Source organism: Drosophila bipectinata, chromosome 2L (genome assembly GCF_030179905.1).
Source record: "Drosophila bipectinata strain 14024-0381.07 chromosome 2L, DbipHiC1v2, whole genome shotgun sequence".
Classification (NCBI taxonomy): Eukaryota; Metazoa; Arthropoda; class Insecta; order Diptera; family Drosophilidae; genus Drosophila; species Drosophila bipectinata.
The window spans coordinates 20,002,574-20,018,623 of NC_091736.1; the positions used below are offsets into that span (position 1 = coordinate 20,002,574).

Below are 16,050 nucleotides of genomic sequence, written 5' to 3' on the forward strand. Positions count from 1 at the left end.
AATTTTCTTGGCATTAATATTTTAATCCTTAATTACCTTATTGAACTGACTTTAGCTAATTTACATCTTTTGAATAAATTATTTAAGATGCAAAAAAAAACAAATTAATAACACAAAAAAATTAATGTTTATTTTTTCGATATTTTTGTCGGTGTTTGAAGTTGTTCATGTATTTCCTTACAAAAACTTTGCAGTTATAGATTTATTTTAAATTAAAAATTGAAATTCCTTTTTTTAAATTACGTAACAATATGTATTCAGCTGAAACATTTAACTACCACAGACGGAACCGTTCGTTAGCGATAGCCAACTATCGTTTTGCACATCTCTAAAAACACACAAGTTGGGCAAATTTAGTGCGTTCCATCGGCAGCAAACCGATTGGCATCTCTGGCTGGAAAATAAAAATGGCGACAACTGGCTACCCCGAAAATCGGTTGTTATTGTTCGTGGAATTTCTATAATTACGAGGATTTTTGTACAAAATAAGCAAGAAAAACATAGCGCCCCAGCTTTAGCAATAGGCTAAAAAGCAACCACGAACCTTTGACAACGTCCGTGTGCGATTACCCAGAAGCCAAACGCTCGCGATTCGTGTTAAATTACCATCCGAATGTGCTGCCCAGAAACGAGAAAAAAAATTCGGGCGCCTCTGAAAAGCAATATATTATCGTAGCGCCTCGAGTGAAATGGAAAACAATAAGGGCACAAAAGGCCGAAAAGAACTGTGAACGATAATCTGTTAGCGGGAACGGATGAATTTGGCCAGGATTGGGGCTAGAAAAGTGACGCAGGAGGAAAATCCGTATCCCCGTATCCGAATCGGAATCGCTAGCGAGCCCTGCCCGCGCCCCGCACGTTGCCAATGTGTGTGTGCGTGTGTGTGTTTGTGAACGCGAGTGTGTGTGTTAGTGAGGCCTACTACTAAAAAAAAAAAAAGAAGAAAAAAAGTAGCAGCGGTGGAAAATGCCCAAAAACAATGTCGCAGAGGTTAAATTGAGCGACGAAAACTAGTGAGTGAGCCCAACAACAACAACAACAACAACCACAACCACGAATGGATACAATCGTCCCAAAACAATACCCGGAACAAAGTGCAAATCCATAACAAATAATACAAAATACAAGTTGAATGTAATGCCAATATGCAATTGTTTAAACGCAAAGGACGCCACCTGAAGTATCATCTGCATCGCGTTCGAAAGTCTCCCGTTCTAGATGCGAAAATTGAGAAGCGTTCTACCAATTAAACCTACGACGCGTGCGATTGTCGTGTGATGATATGCCACTTAAACAGGTGAGTGTTGTGTTTCGGGGAGCACCGCTTTGCATTTCTTGCAGTTTCCTTCTTTTTTTTTTGCCGAACAGCTGATCTGCGATTATTGCACTTGTCCGCAAGGGTTTGGGGGTGGGGTGATGTTACTCTAGGAGGGGGAAGGGTCACTTGCGTCACCCACGCAATACCTTCCACCAAACCTAATGCCACAAATGAGCCAGCAGTTCTTGCACTTTGGGCTAACCCAAATCCACCTCATGCGTCTTTTATTTCTTCCCATTTTTGTGAGGCGCCCCCTTTAAGCCCCCCCGCCTTCAGCGGGCAAGTATTTTGGTTACCTTTTCCCTCTGCCACTAACACCAGCACACACTCTCGTACACACACACACACGCACACCCTTCCAAGAGAAAATGGCGACGACTTCGATATTGGTATCGATAACAGAGGAGACGACGGAAGAAAACGCACGCACGCATGGGAAAATGCAACCTGTGGCCCCCCAACCCTCCGCTTTTACATGCCCCGCGTGGAAAATTGAGCCAACTGCAGGCGGTTACTTATTTTATGCCGCCTTTCGTTTTAAATGCCCACTAGTGGGCCCTGTTTTTGAACAAATTGTTGTTGGAATTTCCAATGAGAGTCCTCTATAGCCATCTCGTTCTGGCGTGCAGCAGAGCCAAAAAAAACAGTAGCATAAAAAAAGGAAACTCACAAGCTATAGGTCTATTTATTTAAATATCAGGAAATAAAAAAGTTGGCTTAAATTGTGTTCCAAACGGCAATTATTTAAATGTTTGGCCGTACAATGTGACTTCCAGTGGTTTGTTGCTGTGCCAGTGCATGTATGTGTGTGTTAGTGTTGCGTGCAGCAGCACCAGCCGATAGGTGTTGCCTATCGATGGTTGCTCGGGGCGGCCACCTCTAGCAATTTCCCTGCTCCAACTCTTCCTCTTACCGCAGTTCCTTTAATTAAATGTTTTAATGTTGCGAAATGAACTTGCAGCAGCTTGAACCGTCACTGGTGCGGATATTGGTGTCGCTCCCCTGGGATGCAGCTCAACGGCTGCGCCAATTGGCCGCCGAGGGAAATCCCGAACTGCGCGCCCTCAACATTCAGTCCGTGCAGTTCGAGGGCGATTCTGTGATAACTTTGAAAGTTGGAGGACAGGATATTAAGATAATCAAGGGTAAGTGATCCTAAACTAAACTAAAAACCCCGAAAGAAAACTATTTTTATGTTCATCCGCTTTTTAGCAGAGAATGTAAGCGAGACACTTGAGGCGGCTGGCTCGTCTTCCGGCAACAACAAGAGCCTGGTGGCTCTGTCCCCGAGTTTTGATGGCCCCAGTACCAGCAAAGCTGCCTCCGCCTACCTGCAACAACAACAGCAGCAGCAGATGCAACAGCGGACTGTGCAGCTGCCCCAAAATGTTTCCAATGATGCAATCTCAGTCCAGCAAAGGAGAGCGGGCCAGCAGAAGATGCCGTCCCAGCAGACACCGCCAGTGTTCAAATCGCCCAACACAGTGTGTCCCATGGAAGGCAAAGTGCCCGTCCTGCTGCCGTCGCCATCGGGAACACGGGATTTCCCATTCGAGAGCATGCGACAGGCGCGCGTCCTGCAGCAGGGCAGGGAAACTGGTGTGGCAGGTGCCGGTGTCTTGGGACCGCCACTACCGCCGCCCAACGTGACGCTGAAGGTGCTGAAGAACCCGCCGCCCCAACAGCAGCAGCCGTCGCAGAATGGCGAGCTGACACCGACAGGCAGCAAATCTCAGTTCATCCAGCCACCACCGCCGCCATATCCGGGATTGGGAGCTACCACTGCCAACTCTGGCAGCAGCTCGCCCATAGCCATAGCTAAGCCTGCGATTGTGCCCGCCTCCAGTCCGCTGCAGACCCATCCTCCGCCTCCTCCGCATCCTCATCAGCATTCACAACTCCCCCACCAGCAGCCGCTGCCTGCGGCAACGTCGACGGGCAGCAACAACATTGCCATATCGTCGCCGCTGTTAGTTAACCTGCTGCAGAACGACGGCAATGCCATGTCGAACTCGAATCCGAACCAGCTCAAGTCGCCGCAGCAACAGCAGCAGCAGCAGATTGGCATGAGTCCCAGCGGAGCGCAGATGATGAACTCTCCGATGCGCTCGTCGGGTCCGGCGACGCCAAACGACTTCCTAATGAGCGATGTTCTCAGTCCGGTGGTGCCTTCCTCTCCAACAACTCCACAGACGCCGCAGGTGCCATGCCCGCCAAACGTGGTGATGCGGAGTCTGCAGCAGCAGCAACAGGCAATGCTCAGTCCCAGCGGCAATAGCAATCATTTGTATACTCAACAGCAGCAGCAGCAGGTCCAACAACAACAACAGCAGCAGCAAATACGCTTTCAACAGCAACAACAACAACAACAGCAGCAAATGTCTCCGCAGGCCGTGGCTATCCGGCAACAAATGCAACGCCAACAACAGCAGCTGCGGTTTATGCAACCGCAACAACAGCAGGCATTGCCAGGGCAATCACAACAGCAGCCACAGTTTCCCACTGCGCCTGGTAAGTACTTGCCTTTCAAAGAGACGAGAATGAATATTAATTTTTGGAAAATTATCCCAACAGATTGCTTCAACAACATGGGTATGAACTCCATGCAGCAACAGCAGCAGCTGAGACAGCAGGCGCAACTGCGACCCGGTGCTCTGCCTCTGGCTCCTCCGCCACCTCATCCGCAGCAGCAGCAACAACAGCGGATGATGACGCTGCCCATGCCACAAGCGTCGCCGCAACAGCAGCAACAGTTCATGAGCGGGGCCTCGCCCCTGGGACCTGTACTATCGCCTGCCTCCAGTCACCACTCGATGCATAGCCCGCTGATGGCGCCGCAGCAGCAGCCCCAGCCGCAACAACAGCCTACGCCCGGATCCTCTGTTCCCAGCGAGCTGGGACACCATGTACCTGCAGCGCCGCCACCGGACTACAACCAGGCGGCAGCCAACTCTCGCTGGCCGCTGGCCGGGATCAATAAGCCGATGGACTCGGCCACCAAGAGTAGTTTCCAGGAGTTCACCAGGTACCAGATGCAGTACAATCTCCAGCAGCAGCAGCAACAAGTTAATATGCCGGGGCAGCAGCAACCACAACAGCAGCAACAACCACAGCAGCAGCAGCAGCCAACTCAACAGTTGCCGACTCCTCAACAGCCTCAGCAGCAGCAGCAGCCGACGACACAGCAGCAACAGCAGGCTCAGGATTCGCTGATGTCCCTGTCTGTGCTGGATGCCCTGACGACGAACGACTTGGACGCCTTGCTGCCAACTCTTAACTGTGATCTGGACTCGACGTTAAGTCTGGAGGACAAGAACGATCTCGAATCGCTTTTGCAGGATGCCAAGGATCTAGACTTGGATTTGATAGACGATAACCTGTCGGCGGTGGGGATGGATGTCGGCGATGCGCTCAGCACGTTGCAAGAAGCTCCGTTAGATCCCCAGCATCAACAGCAGCAGCAGCAGGGTGGAGTGATGCAGCAGCCACAAATGATGCAAATGCCCTACCAGCAGCAGCAGCAGCCTCCACAACTGCAACAGCAGATGATCATGCAACAGCAGCAACGGCAACAGCAGCTGCCGCAAATGCAACAGAGGCAGCAACAGCAGCAGGTTCAGCGGCAAATGCAGCTACAGCAGCAACAACAACAGCTCCAAATGGTGCAGCGACAGCAGCAGCAGCAGTTGCAGGTGCAGGTGCAGCATGCCCAGCCGCAACAGAGGCCGCCACAGAAACAGTTCATAATCAATCCGCACACTGGCGACATGGAACCAATGGCCAGTGATGACAGCGACACGGAGGCGGAACAGGAAACTGCCCAGCTGCAGTTCCGCTCCAGCAGTAACAACATATCCGGTGGGCTGAGCAGCTTTAGCTTCAATCCCGCCAACGACATGATGCTGCCCACCAATCTGTTTTCCGAAGAGGACTCCAACTCCGCGCAACAACTGCCAATGGGAATCAGCAGTGATCCGGAGCGGTCCCGTGACTCGATAGCCTCCAACAAATCGGCCACGAGTCGGGCAAGGAAAACCCCAGTGCTGAAGGCAAATCACAGCAACCTGATGGGCGGGGAGAACTCGCCGCGATCCAGCAACAGTTCCCCGCTTATTGGACTGAACTCGCCCCAGTCGGTGACGGCAACCATTGGAGGGGCGGCCAGTAAGAAGGCGAAGCCGAATCTGCTGCGCGAGAAGCTGCAGCAAGGTGTTAAGGAGCGCAAGGCGAAGGATGCCACTGCCACCCCGAAGCCGAAACGAGAACGGGCGAAGGGCAACGCCAAGACGAAGGCGGCCGAGGAGAAGCTGAAGCTGCGCGTGAAGCTGGACAAGGTTGACACCGAAGGGCCGCTGCTCATCAACCAGCAGCCGCATCAACAGCCACAGCAGCAGCAGCAACAGGCTTTGGTGAGCAACAACCACTTGCAACAGCAGCTGCCCATGCAGACGCAACTGTTGACGTTGCCAACACAGCAGCATCCCCAGCAGCAGCAGCAACAGATGCAACAGACGCCGATGCAGCAACAGCCTCAGCAACAACCACCTCTATTGCAGCAGCAGCAACAGACTATCCAGCAGCAACTGCAACACACAGTTGGTGGCAACTTTCAGCCACAACAGCAACAGCAGCAGCAGCCTGTACCGGGCCTCAACGAACCGCGTGTGCCTCCCCTGCAGATCCGACTGCGTGGCAAGAACCATGTAGTTGTGAAGAACACTCGCAAGGATCGCAAGAAGGGCCAGAACCAGGAGGCAGCTGGTGATGAGCGGCAGTTGAAGCGCAGCTACAGCGACCAGCCGCAGCAGCAGCTACTGTTGGAGTCCATAGCGGATAACAAGCAAACCAAGCTGACGCCTCCGGCCCACATCAATGGGTTGCCCCTGCTGATACAGAAGACCACGACACCCACAGCCTTGCCGCAGCAACTGCAAACTGGAGGACCGGCAAACACCAAAACCAGGACCATTGTGGCGGGCAAGAACGGGCTGACAATCAGTGCCATCGTGGAGGCGCACAAGGCGCAGGCACAGGCCCAGTCGCTGAGTGATTCCCAGATGATTGTGGGCTCCTCCAACACGGGCACCACGCCGACGCCCGCCACCTTGCAGCAACAGCAGCAGCAGCAGCTGAGCAAGATCGCCACCTCCCTGCCCAGCAGCATCACCCTGAGTGCCATCAACAGCAACAACAACAACAATTCGAATAGCGGCAACAACAACCGGCTGCTGACGATGAAGAATCCGATCAAGACAGCGGCGACGATCACGCCCATCGTGGGTGGCAAGCCGATGACAAAAAACCATAAGCCGCCGCCATACATCACAGCCGTGCAACAGCTGCAGCTGCAGAAGCAACAACAGCAGCAACAGCAACAGCAGCACCAGCAGCAGCAACAACAGCAGCAGCAACAGCAGCGACAACTGGCGGCGGCCGTAACCATGTTGCCCAGTGCGACGACTCTGAAGCGAGTTGAGATCACAAAGGTTACTGCAGAGCAGGCTCCCATCTTGACTTCATCCCCGGCAGCAGCAGCAGCAGCAGCAGCGGCAGCGGCAACGGTGGCAGCTGCAACAGCAACACTAACCACATCGTCGTCGACGACCACAACGCAAACAACTCAGCTGATCTGTGATAGAAAGTTGCCAGTCTCCATCAACAATGTGGTGGTGGCCACCGTGAATCCCGCCTCCGTTTCCGTCTCCGCCCCGATCTCCACATCCATCTCCTCCTCCACCGCATCCTCGGTTGCGTCCGTAACGTTGGCTTCAGCATCAGTCTCAGTTTCGTCGACGTCCAGCACCTCTACCTCATCCCCGGCAGCCTTGCCCAGCACGCTGCGGAACTCGCCCGCGAGCAATGGCAGCGGCACGCCAGGCCATGGGAACAACGGCGGTGGCGAGGATAGCGGAATCGAGTCCATGGATGCCCTCTCCGAGAAGAGCCCCCACCAGCTCTCCTCCAGCAGTCCCATCCAGGTTACCAAGGTGGTGCAGCAACAGCCCCAACCGCAGGTGACTACCCTGAGTGGCACAACAGTGACGGCGGTGACAACGCCAGTGACTGCGCCCAGCTCTACGACGGTGACAGTGACTGGAACTACTGGGTCGGCGGCCACGGCAGGCAGTTCCTTGCAGCAGCAGCAGAAGCAGCAGGCGGACGACGAAATCGAGAAGGCGCTGGCCAAGATGGAGGGGGGACTGAACGAGGACTTCGAGGAGATTGCCTCCAGTGCGGGGACGGGGGGCTTTCTGAACAACATGGAGAACTCCCTGCCGACAACAACTGTGGCACCAGCAACCACCACGAACACAAGCACCGTCAAGCTGAACGGCGAACACCATATACTCGAACATGATGATCTCATCAAGAAACTCACAGAAAGCAAGCAGCCGGGCCGGATGGAGGTGCGTGTTAAAGTGGAAGAGATTCCGCCGCTGCTGAGCATCAAGAAGGAGCCGGCCAACCTGAAACCAGTGGTGAAGATGGAAGTCAAAGTGGAGCAGAAGGCAGGGCCCAAAGCCGAGGTCAAGCAGGAGGAGAAGGCGCCGTCGGAGAAGCTTCATCCCGAGACGAATGCCGTGTCCTTGCAGCCCATTTCGATTGAGATACCCGCCCAGGTGGACGGAGAGTCGCCGCGGATTAGGACGCGGGCCAGCAGTCGCCTGGAGAGTCCCCTGGACGCGGCCAAAGCCAGTCCAGAAGCCACTGCTACTGCAGCCGCCACGCCTGGCCTCGCCAAGAGCCTGTCCCGTGCCTCGTCCAACGCCAGTCCGAGAACCGTAGTCACACCCATTCCCAACCACAATAACAACAACAAACGACGGCGACCGGAGTCCGAGTCCGAGCCGGAAGCGGCCGAGAGCAAGCGTCAGAGGGTGAGCAGTGGAAACGGAACTGCCAGCAACAACTCGGTAGCGACCGCCAACAGCACCAGCTCCAATCCTGCTGAGGCTGGGGCGGAGACCAATGCCGGTGGCGGAACTGTGCTGAACAAGAAGATAGAGATTGAGTCCTCGGATTCGGATGAGCCGCTGATCGAGGTGGCTGGCAAGGTGCGGAACTCCAAGCAGGCGCAGGTGGAGGTGAACGATGCCGCAGCCACGGCGGCCACCCCTGGGTCAGTTGTGGAAAAGCATGTGACGCGTCGGAATGCCCAGCAGCAGCAACAGAACAGTAAGTTTGGTTGTTTATGGCCATTTTTTTGGAAGACACTTATCCATATTTCCAAATCCTCCCACAGAAACGAACAATAATGCTGCAGGTGCCACTCCAGCACTCGGAAATCCGCGAACAGTCAAGGCCCAAGTGGCAACTGGAAACGCCTCGGCCGCCAGCAGCAACCACAGCAGCAATGCCAACAGTCCCAGTGTGCCGAATGCTTCAGTTGCCGCTACGACTCCGGGAGGAGCTGTGGTTACCACAGCCCAAAGCAACAGTGGCAGCGTGCCCAACGTGGTGCATGCGACTCGTGGAGCCACCGCCGCGGCAGCCAGTACCACCAACTCGAACCACAATGCCAGCAACGCCACCTCACCGTCGGACGAGAAAATCGGGACCCGGCGAAGTGTGCGAGCCAGTGCGGCGGCTAACAAGATCATTTATGCCCGGAGCAATGCGGCAGCGGCCGCACATGCGGCAGAGTCGAAGGGAACGCCGGGCAAGGCTGGAGCTGCCGGTGGAGCCAACAGTGTGAGCGCCGGTATTGTGGCTGAGAGTGTGGCCGAGGCGAGGCGGAAAACCCGCAGTGCAGGTGAGAATCTTTGGAGAATTTCCACAATCATGTAAACCTACTTCTATATGTCTCTCTCCTTAGTCATTGGCGAGTCCATGTTGACCGAGGGTCGCCGGAGAAGAACGTCGCGTGACTACAAGTGACCAGAGTTTTGCGCCTTGGCTAAAGGCTTGAACAATCCTAGCGATGCCCCCGAGGACGATCTGCTGGAGCTGTTCGAGGACTTTGAGCAGCACCAGCAGCCGCATCAGCAGCAACAGCATCAGCTGGAGATCAGCAGCAGCATCAGCGGCTTTCCTTTAGCTTTGGCCGAGGCGCAGGATGAAGAGGACGGTGACGAGGGAACGATCGGGTATGAGGATTTTTCGCGCGCAGCTGGTGGCTACATGGAGGAAGCCGACCACCTGTTATCCTATCACAGCAGCAGTAGTGCCGCCGATGTGGAGGTGGATGTGGAACTGCCGGAGCTGTCCAATGCTACGGCGCTGGACTGCGGCAACTTTGTCGACTATGATGAGTTCAACCTGTGTCTGAACAACATCCTCAGCGAGGAGGACGACGAGACCGGCGGCACTAGCGGTGGCATTGCGACCAAAGACCATCAAGCCTGGCGGGAGACCGACGAGGTACTCAACATCGTACAGCTGAACACCGACCTGGGTCTAAGTTTTCAGGATGAGCAGCGCTCCGGCAGCAGCAGTTCCCCGCAACTGGTGTAGGGAGAACCGATCCAGTTGTATATAGAACTGATACCGAACGCTTTCGATGTAGTTTGTAGTTGACGATTTTGTACAGTTAGTGATAGCCACAAGTTGCAATAATGTTGCGTCTCGAAGCGAGCAACATCACACACCCAGACACACACAATCACACCCACACAAGGGCTGCAAGCGCCTGAACACTATGCTTTCCGTATTGGCTCCTCTGTTTCCGAGCATTCTACTACCTACTGCTACCACTCTCCGAGATCCACCCATTGGAATGATTTGCTAGTCAAGTGAAACAGGCAATTAAATGTATAGCTCAGAAGATAAAATTTGAACAAATTAGTTGAGTACGTACCATATTCGAGAAGCTCCCATTACCACTATACACCACTATCATAATGTAACACTAGGCGAAGTAGTTGGCTGAGTAGCATCATCCGACCTCCAGGCCCACTCTCTCTCTCACCCAACCAGCATAGTTTAATTTGAAAAAAAAAAATCTGATTTCCATGAACCGCTCTGTAAATATTTTGATTCTAATAGTTGCTACATGAACACATTTCTAGCTTTAGGTTGTCTTAGTTAAGCGCGTTGCGACAAGTCGAAAGTCTACATATATATATTATATAGAAGGCGATCCATCGGAGGCGATGGATCGGATCAGATCAGATCAGAGCAGGCCGCACGTTTACTTTAGGTTTTATATATCTTTTTTGTAACATTTAACATATGAGAATACAGTACAGTACATACAGATATAGCCTATTAGTTTCTGTAAGCTTGCGTTGTTTCGAAAATTTGTTTTTTAGTTTTAAATGCTCTAGCCTAAGGACAGTAATCTTAACGCGAATTCTTTAACAACAATATATGCACATGGAAACCTATGCAATAAGTTAGTCAAGAAATGTAAAAAAAAAGCCAAGCACCAGAAAATGAAATCGAAAAAAAAAAAACAAAAAATAATGAGGAGAAAATGTGGAAAATACTGAGAATCAGTCGCCTAGTACTTGTCGTTTTGCAAAGTGAAAGATCATATATAAAGATATATATATATATTATATATATACAATATACAGAAACGAACCGTATATAATGTTATATATTTTGCATACACAAAACACACAAGAAAAGGGATACACAAATAAAACAAAACAAAAAAAAGAAGTTGTATTGTATATAAGGCAGGCTCTATTTTTGCTAAATGTTATTTGAACAAATAGGGGAAACAATGAGTAAAGTAATTGAAGCAAAGCAAAGGCAAAGCGCTAGACAAAAAAACACAAAACAACATTATATATATTTCTTCACACGCATATATATATATTGTTCAATATTATTATTATCTTATATATATATATTGTATGATTGCTAAAATAATTCTTTTGATACTTTGTACATGTTTACTTTAAAAAAACAAGGCAAAACCAACCGTAGGCGTATGTAAAGCCCGAACCCTTAGCATAACTTACATATATGCATCTAGTACCGATAAACCTATATAGAAGCCGAACTCATAACAGCTCCATAGCCTCATAGCCCCACCAGCCACACAGTCCTGTAATATTCAAAATTCAAGCATATTTAGTGAGCCTTGTTTAATCAGCCTCGGTGGTCAGCCATCAATAGGTCCGCAGAACACACCACACCATTAATGGAAAAGTTGTATAAATCGTATAAATAATTTACATACTGCTAAATAAAAAAAAGAAAAACAAGAGCAACACACAACCACAACACACATTAAAAATATTATATATATATATATATATATATTTAAATGCAACCACACAAGATGAACAACAACAAAAAACGAAAGTGTCTTAAAAACCGTAGTATTAGAAGTTTATTATTAATTTGTTTGTACTTTAAAGTAAAATATTTATAGAAAAAGAAAAAATACAAAGATTTAATATACACAAAAAATAAAACAATACGTATTTTAATTTATTAGGGATATATACAAGACTACTATTTTAGATTTGGTTCCAGGCACTATTATCACATCGTTTAAAATATTAAGAAATGGGAAAATAAACATCCTGTGACTTTGCCCGGTTGGTCAATCATCATCCTGCTCTCTCTGTGCGCCTGCGCCATCCGGAGCTGTCGGCTTCCGAGGACCAGAGACCAGAGTCGGAACCAGCAGGGACCAGGACCAGCAGCAGCTGCTGCCCGCCGACAGCCGACAGCCGTCTGCCGACAACCGTCGACTGCCAGTTGAGAGCGAGTGGCCGCCGTGAGCAGCACGGCTGAAGCGGAGCTGGCAGCCAGAAGTCCGGAGCACGCAACACGTAACCGAGCCGCCCCAGGTGGAGGCGGGGGAGGCAGCCGACGGGGAGGCGGGCAGCCATAGGCTTTCAGTGCTGTATACCCAGGGAGCCCCCAAAAAAAAAACAAAAGACGAAAAGCCCAGAGCCACAACTAGCTGATTTCAACGTCCTCCGTACTTCAAAGGTGAGTTAGTTTTTTATCAAAAAACCTGGACTATTTTTTCGGAGGAGGAATTTCGAATTACAACGCCAGACAGAGACATATGTGTTAACTACTATCTGGTGACGAGGGTGCTCAGCAATAACTGCCCTCAAGTGGTCTCCGAGGTGTTGTGAATACTTTACAGCCTTCGTGCCAGATACCATATTACCAGATACCCGTGGCCAATTCCCAGTCCTAGCAACAAATGACCCCCACGCCAACATTACCAGCAACAACAATTGCAACAGCAACACTTGCAACAGCAACACCACCAACAGCAACAGCAACTGCAAATGTTGACGTTTAAGGATGACGTCCTACTTTTGGAGTGTTGCTGTTGCCAGTTTTTCGCTCAAGTGCGACTGTGTGAGTGTGTCTGTGAGGGGTATGACGTAGTTTGCCAGCGAACCTAGTTGTGTTTATAAAGCTGTACGGATGTACATACTGGGATGGGGCCTGGGCATCGGTATCGGTATGGGTATGGGTATGGTTGTGAGAGCGAGTGTAGTCTGGTGTGTATTCACCAACAAGTGTCGCTCGGCTAGAGCGCCAAAAAGGAAGTGGCAATGCCAACAAAAAATAAAATTTCTTTTTTTTGCTTCTTGCATATGCATGGTACACAAGGTCCAGGACCAGAAGCGCAGGATATGAAGTCGGGTTCTAGTTGGAAGAGCTTTTCAATGGGAAGAATCGAGACAAGTTGCTTTGAAGATGGGTAGACTTTGCTAAAATAAATTAGATTCGAAATAGAGAGACTACTATCAAAGTTTGATTTTAAATCTCAGAAATAATCACATACTTTAATCTTAATCCTATATATATTTATATTTAAAATGTATATTACCATTTTATTTCATAGAATTATAGTATATGCATATTCTATAAGGGCCATTATAACAACTTTTATGACATCAAAAGAAAGAATCTTTTTAGTGTACCAGTTACTTTCGAGCTTTAATGTAACTATAGATAGCATAGCAACTATAGGTAGATAGTATAGGTAGTTAAATAATCCCAAAAATTCTAAAATATGGTTTCCTAAGAACCAACCAGTCTTGCATTAAAGATGTCCTAAAGGTACATATGTTCCAGAAAGGAAGTCCCCAAGTAAACATATAACGATTAAGATATAGAATGTATCTAGATTAGTCCCAAAACCTTTTTAAATAATTATTTATTTTTTAAACTCTCTACTCCTCCAGAAACCACCAGAATTTCGCAGATCATGCCCAGAGGCCGAGGCAGTGCGCCTTAGTAGATCGCCAAGATGATTATTCGCCTGCGCTATGGAAGACGACTACAGACCTATCTGAAGATAGGAGCCTGTGTGCTCGTGGGCGTCTGCTACTTCGCCTTTCTCTTCCGCGAGTCCCTGAACGCCTACGAGCATCGGGAGCGAGTCGCTGCCGCCGAACTGGAGGCGGATGTCTCGGAGCCATCCAAGCAGCAGCTCAAGCTCAAGCGGCAGCAGTTGCAGCGCCAGCGATTGCTGAGCAAGCAGCAGGAGCAGCAGAGTAAGGTGACCACCAACGCCAGCTCCGGCAGTTCAGCGGCCGCAGCTGCAGTAATCGCACCTTCTCCCAGTGCCCTCACCTTGTACGAGTACTCCGAGGAGCTGCACAGCCGGACGGAGCGGGAGCTGCAGAAGAGGAGCGAGCACTTGGCCGCCGTCTGCGAACGGTATAAGCTCCAGGAAAAGTACCCACCGAATCCCTGGGAGTTCTTCGTCTCGCCCGGCCATAATAATCTCGTGTGGTGCAATGTCTTCAAGGCGGCCAGCAGTACTTGGATGTATTACTTTAATATTTTGGGTGAGGATCCTTAGGAACTTAGATCTCCTGGAGTATAATTATTAAAAAAAATTTCCATTTTAGCTGGCTATGATGTGAAGTATCTTCAACGAACCGAGATGCAGCCCCTGGAGTTGGCCAGGAAGCGATTTCCCAGGCCGGAGCTCGCCGAGTTGATGGAACTCCTGCCCAGTGCCCTGTCCTTTCTGTTTGTAAGAGATCCCTTTGAAAGGATACTGAGCGCCTACCGGAACAAATTGGAGGGCAACAAGAACACCTTCTACAAGGCGCTGGGGAACAAAATCGTGCACCGCTTCAGGAGACGGCAACTGGGCGGGCCGTGGCCGAGATGCGGACCCACCTTCGAGGAGTTTGTGCGATTCCTGATCGCCGAGCATGAGGCGGGAAAGAAGTTCGACGAGCACTGGGCGCCCATCTACAGCTTCTGCACGCCGTGCAGCGTCAATTTTACGATCATCGGCAAGACGGAGACGTTCCAGCGCGACTCGGAGTACATCATTCGGCAGGCGGGCCTGGAGTCCTTGCTGCTGGGATTGGGGAAGCTGCCGCAGAGGAAGCTGCGCAAGATCGGCAACCAGGCGCGCAGTGGGGTCAAGTCGGAGGCCCTGGTCGAGCGCTATTTCGACGATCTCGACCGCTCAACGTTGGACCAATTGCTCAAAATATATCGCATCGACTTTGAGCTGTTTGACTACGACTACCGCAAGTACTACGATATGGTGAATCCCTGGAGTCTCGAACAGAGCACCGCCGGGGTCCAAGCCGGGGTACACCCTACCACGACCACAACTACCACCTCCTCGGCGGGGGCCTCAGCGGCTGTGGTGGGGAACGGGGCTGTTACCCAGGGTCAGGTCACATAGGTCAGTCAATCAGTTCGGAGGCGATGGGTCGTGAAACAATCTTATCATGTACCTTTTACCAACACTCGAAGACAAAAACACTAAAAAACACACGAATAACACGAAAAACAGAACCCAACCGAAGCTAACAAATCTACCAAATTTTAAGGCCAAATCAACGTTTTCCAAAAACGCAAAAACCAAAAAACACTCTTGACCTCTCTTAGATAATGCCAAAAAAAACAAAACTACAAAAAATAACTATAAATAATTAACGAAATTAAACAATGACAAAAAGGTTCGACCCAAGGAAACTTAGTTAGAAGATTTAGCATTTTGATGGATTTTTTCAGCCACCAAAATTCAAAAACGAGACCCTAAAATTTTACATGGCGTGGCATGTGTTGTGTTGTAGTTAGATTTAAGTACCTCTACAATTTACAGTCGCACTCTGATAACAAAACAAAACCGATATACTTATATAGCTAATGGATATTATACAGACCTCTATACCAAATATCGAGAACGCTATTCTTCAAGGCAAGGCTGGAGAGTTATATACAAGCACAAAGTGGACAACAAGTGGTCTCTAAAATCAGAAACGAAACTCTGTATTTACACACATATAGTATTTACAACCAAATCCCCCTAAAAGAAACCAAAGATACCAAGTCCTCTACAACCACAACATATGGTACTTACTATTATTAAGTTATTATATTTACCTATATATAAACGAAATTTATAAACAGGTCTTGATCTATGTCTATAACTTTTGTGGACTAGATACGTTTTTCCTAGGCTTAATGACGGACGGAGGATATTACGGTTTTCTACATGGAAAATTATACCAAAGAATGGACAGAAAGTAATTACAAATTATGAAAGTGAAAGTGAAACCCCGATAAAACAAGAAAACTTTTCATGTGATGTTTAAGGATTTATTATAAAGGCAAAGAATATTTAATTATTATACTTATACTGTATTTCAGATATTGATAAATGAAAACCAGAACAACACACGATATTATTCTAAATAAATTTAAAATTTTCCAGACTTTTTTCGTTGTAAAATAAAAATAAATAATCTCTTTACCACTCAACGATGATTTATTGATTAATGTATGGGGCGGTGTGATGGTATATTTAATATTAAATTACAGTA

At 49.3% G+C, this 16,050-nt stretch overlaps 2 protein-coding genes across 4 annotated transcripts; both read left to right on the plus strand.

Annotated features, from left to right (window-relative positions):
• The first annotated feature begins 357 nt into the window (after nucleotides 1–357).
• On the plus strand, nucleotides 358–11,512 carry Ncoa6 (Nuclear receptor coactivator 6). Of its 2 annotated transcripts, none has more exons than XM_017244303.3 (6): nucleotides 358–1,297; nucleotides 2,280–2,463; nucleotides 2,534–3,829; nucleotides 3,893–8,494; nucleotides 8,562–9,071; nucleotides 9,135–11,512. In XM_017244303.3, the coding sequence occupies exons 1-6, from the start codon at nucleotides 1,283–1,285 to the stop codon at nucleotides 9,194–9,196; spliced, it is 6,669 nt and encodes a 2,222-aa protein (XP_017099792.2). In that variant the 5' UTR covers nucleotides 358–1,282; the 3' UTR covers nucleotides 9,197–11,512. The 2 variants fall into 2 exon arrangements, with proteins under 2 accessions (XP_017099792.2, XP_070133930.1); XM_070277829.1 differs by having other exon boundaries at nucleotides 359–1,297; nucleotides 2,531–3,829.
• Nucleotides 11,513–13,499: 1,987 nt separating this feature from the next.
• Nucleotides 13,500–15,981, plus strand: LOC108127329 (carbohydrate sulfotransferase 11). 2 transcript variants are annotated; one of them, XR_011441894.1, is made up of 3 exons: nucleotides 13,500–14,043; nucleotides 14,107–15,579; nucleotides 15,638–15,981. XR_011441894.1 is itself a non-coding variant. In XM_017244344.3 (2 exons), exons 1-2 carry the CDS (start codon nucleotides 13,500–13,502, stop codon nucleotides 14,904–14,906), a joined length of 1,344 nt encoding a protein of 447 aa, XP_017099833.2. In that variant the 3' UTR covers nucleotides 14,907–15,980. The 2 variants fall into 2 exon arrangements, 1 of the variants encoding a protein (XP_017099833.2); XM_017244344.3 differs by having other exon boundaries at nucleotides 14,107–15,980.
• Nucleotides 15,982–16,050: the final 69 nt, after the last annotated feature.

Excerpts from the sequence above, each read along its gene's own strand:
- Ncoa6 (XM_070277829.1), top strand. Across the intron at positions 2,464-2,530 it reads GGATATTAAGATAATCAAGG|CAGAGAATGTAAGCGAGACA; the intron begins GTAAGTGATCCT and ends TCCGCTTTTTAG. Across the intron at positions 8,495-8,561 it reads CCAGCAGCAGCAACAGAACA|AAACGAACAATAATGCTGCA; the intron begins GTAAGTTTGGTT and ends ATCCTCCCACAG.
- LOC108127329 (XM_017244344.3), top strand. The coding sequence starts at position 13,500 with ATGATTATTCGCCTGCGCTATGGAAGACGACTACAGACCTATCTGAAG. Across the intron at positions 14,044-14,106 it reads GTATTACTTTAATATTTTGG|CTGGCTATGATGTGAAGTAT; the intron begins GTGAGGATCCTT and ends TTTCCATTTTAG.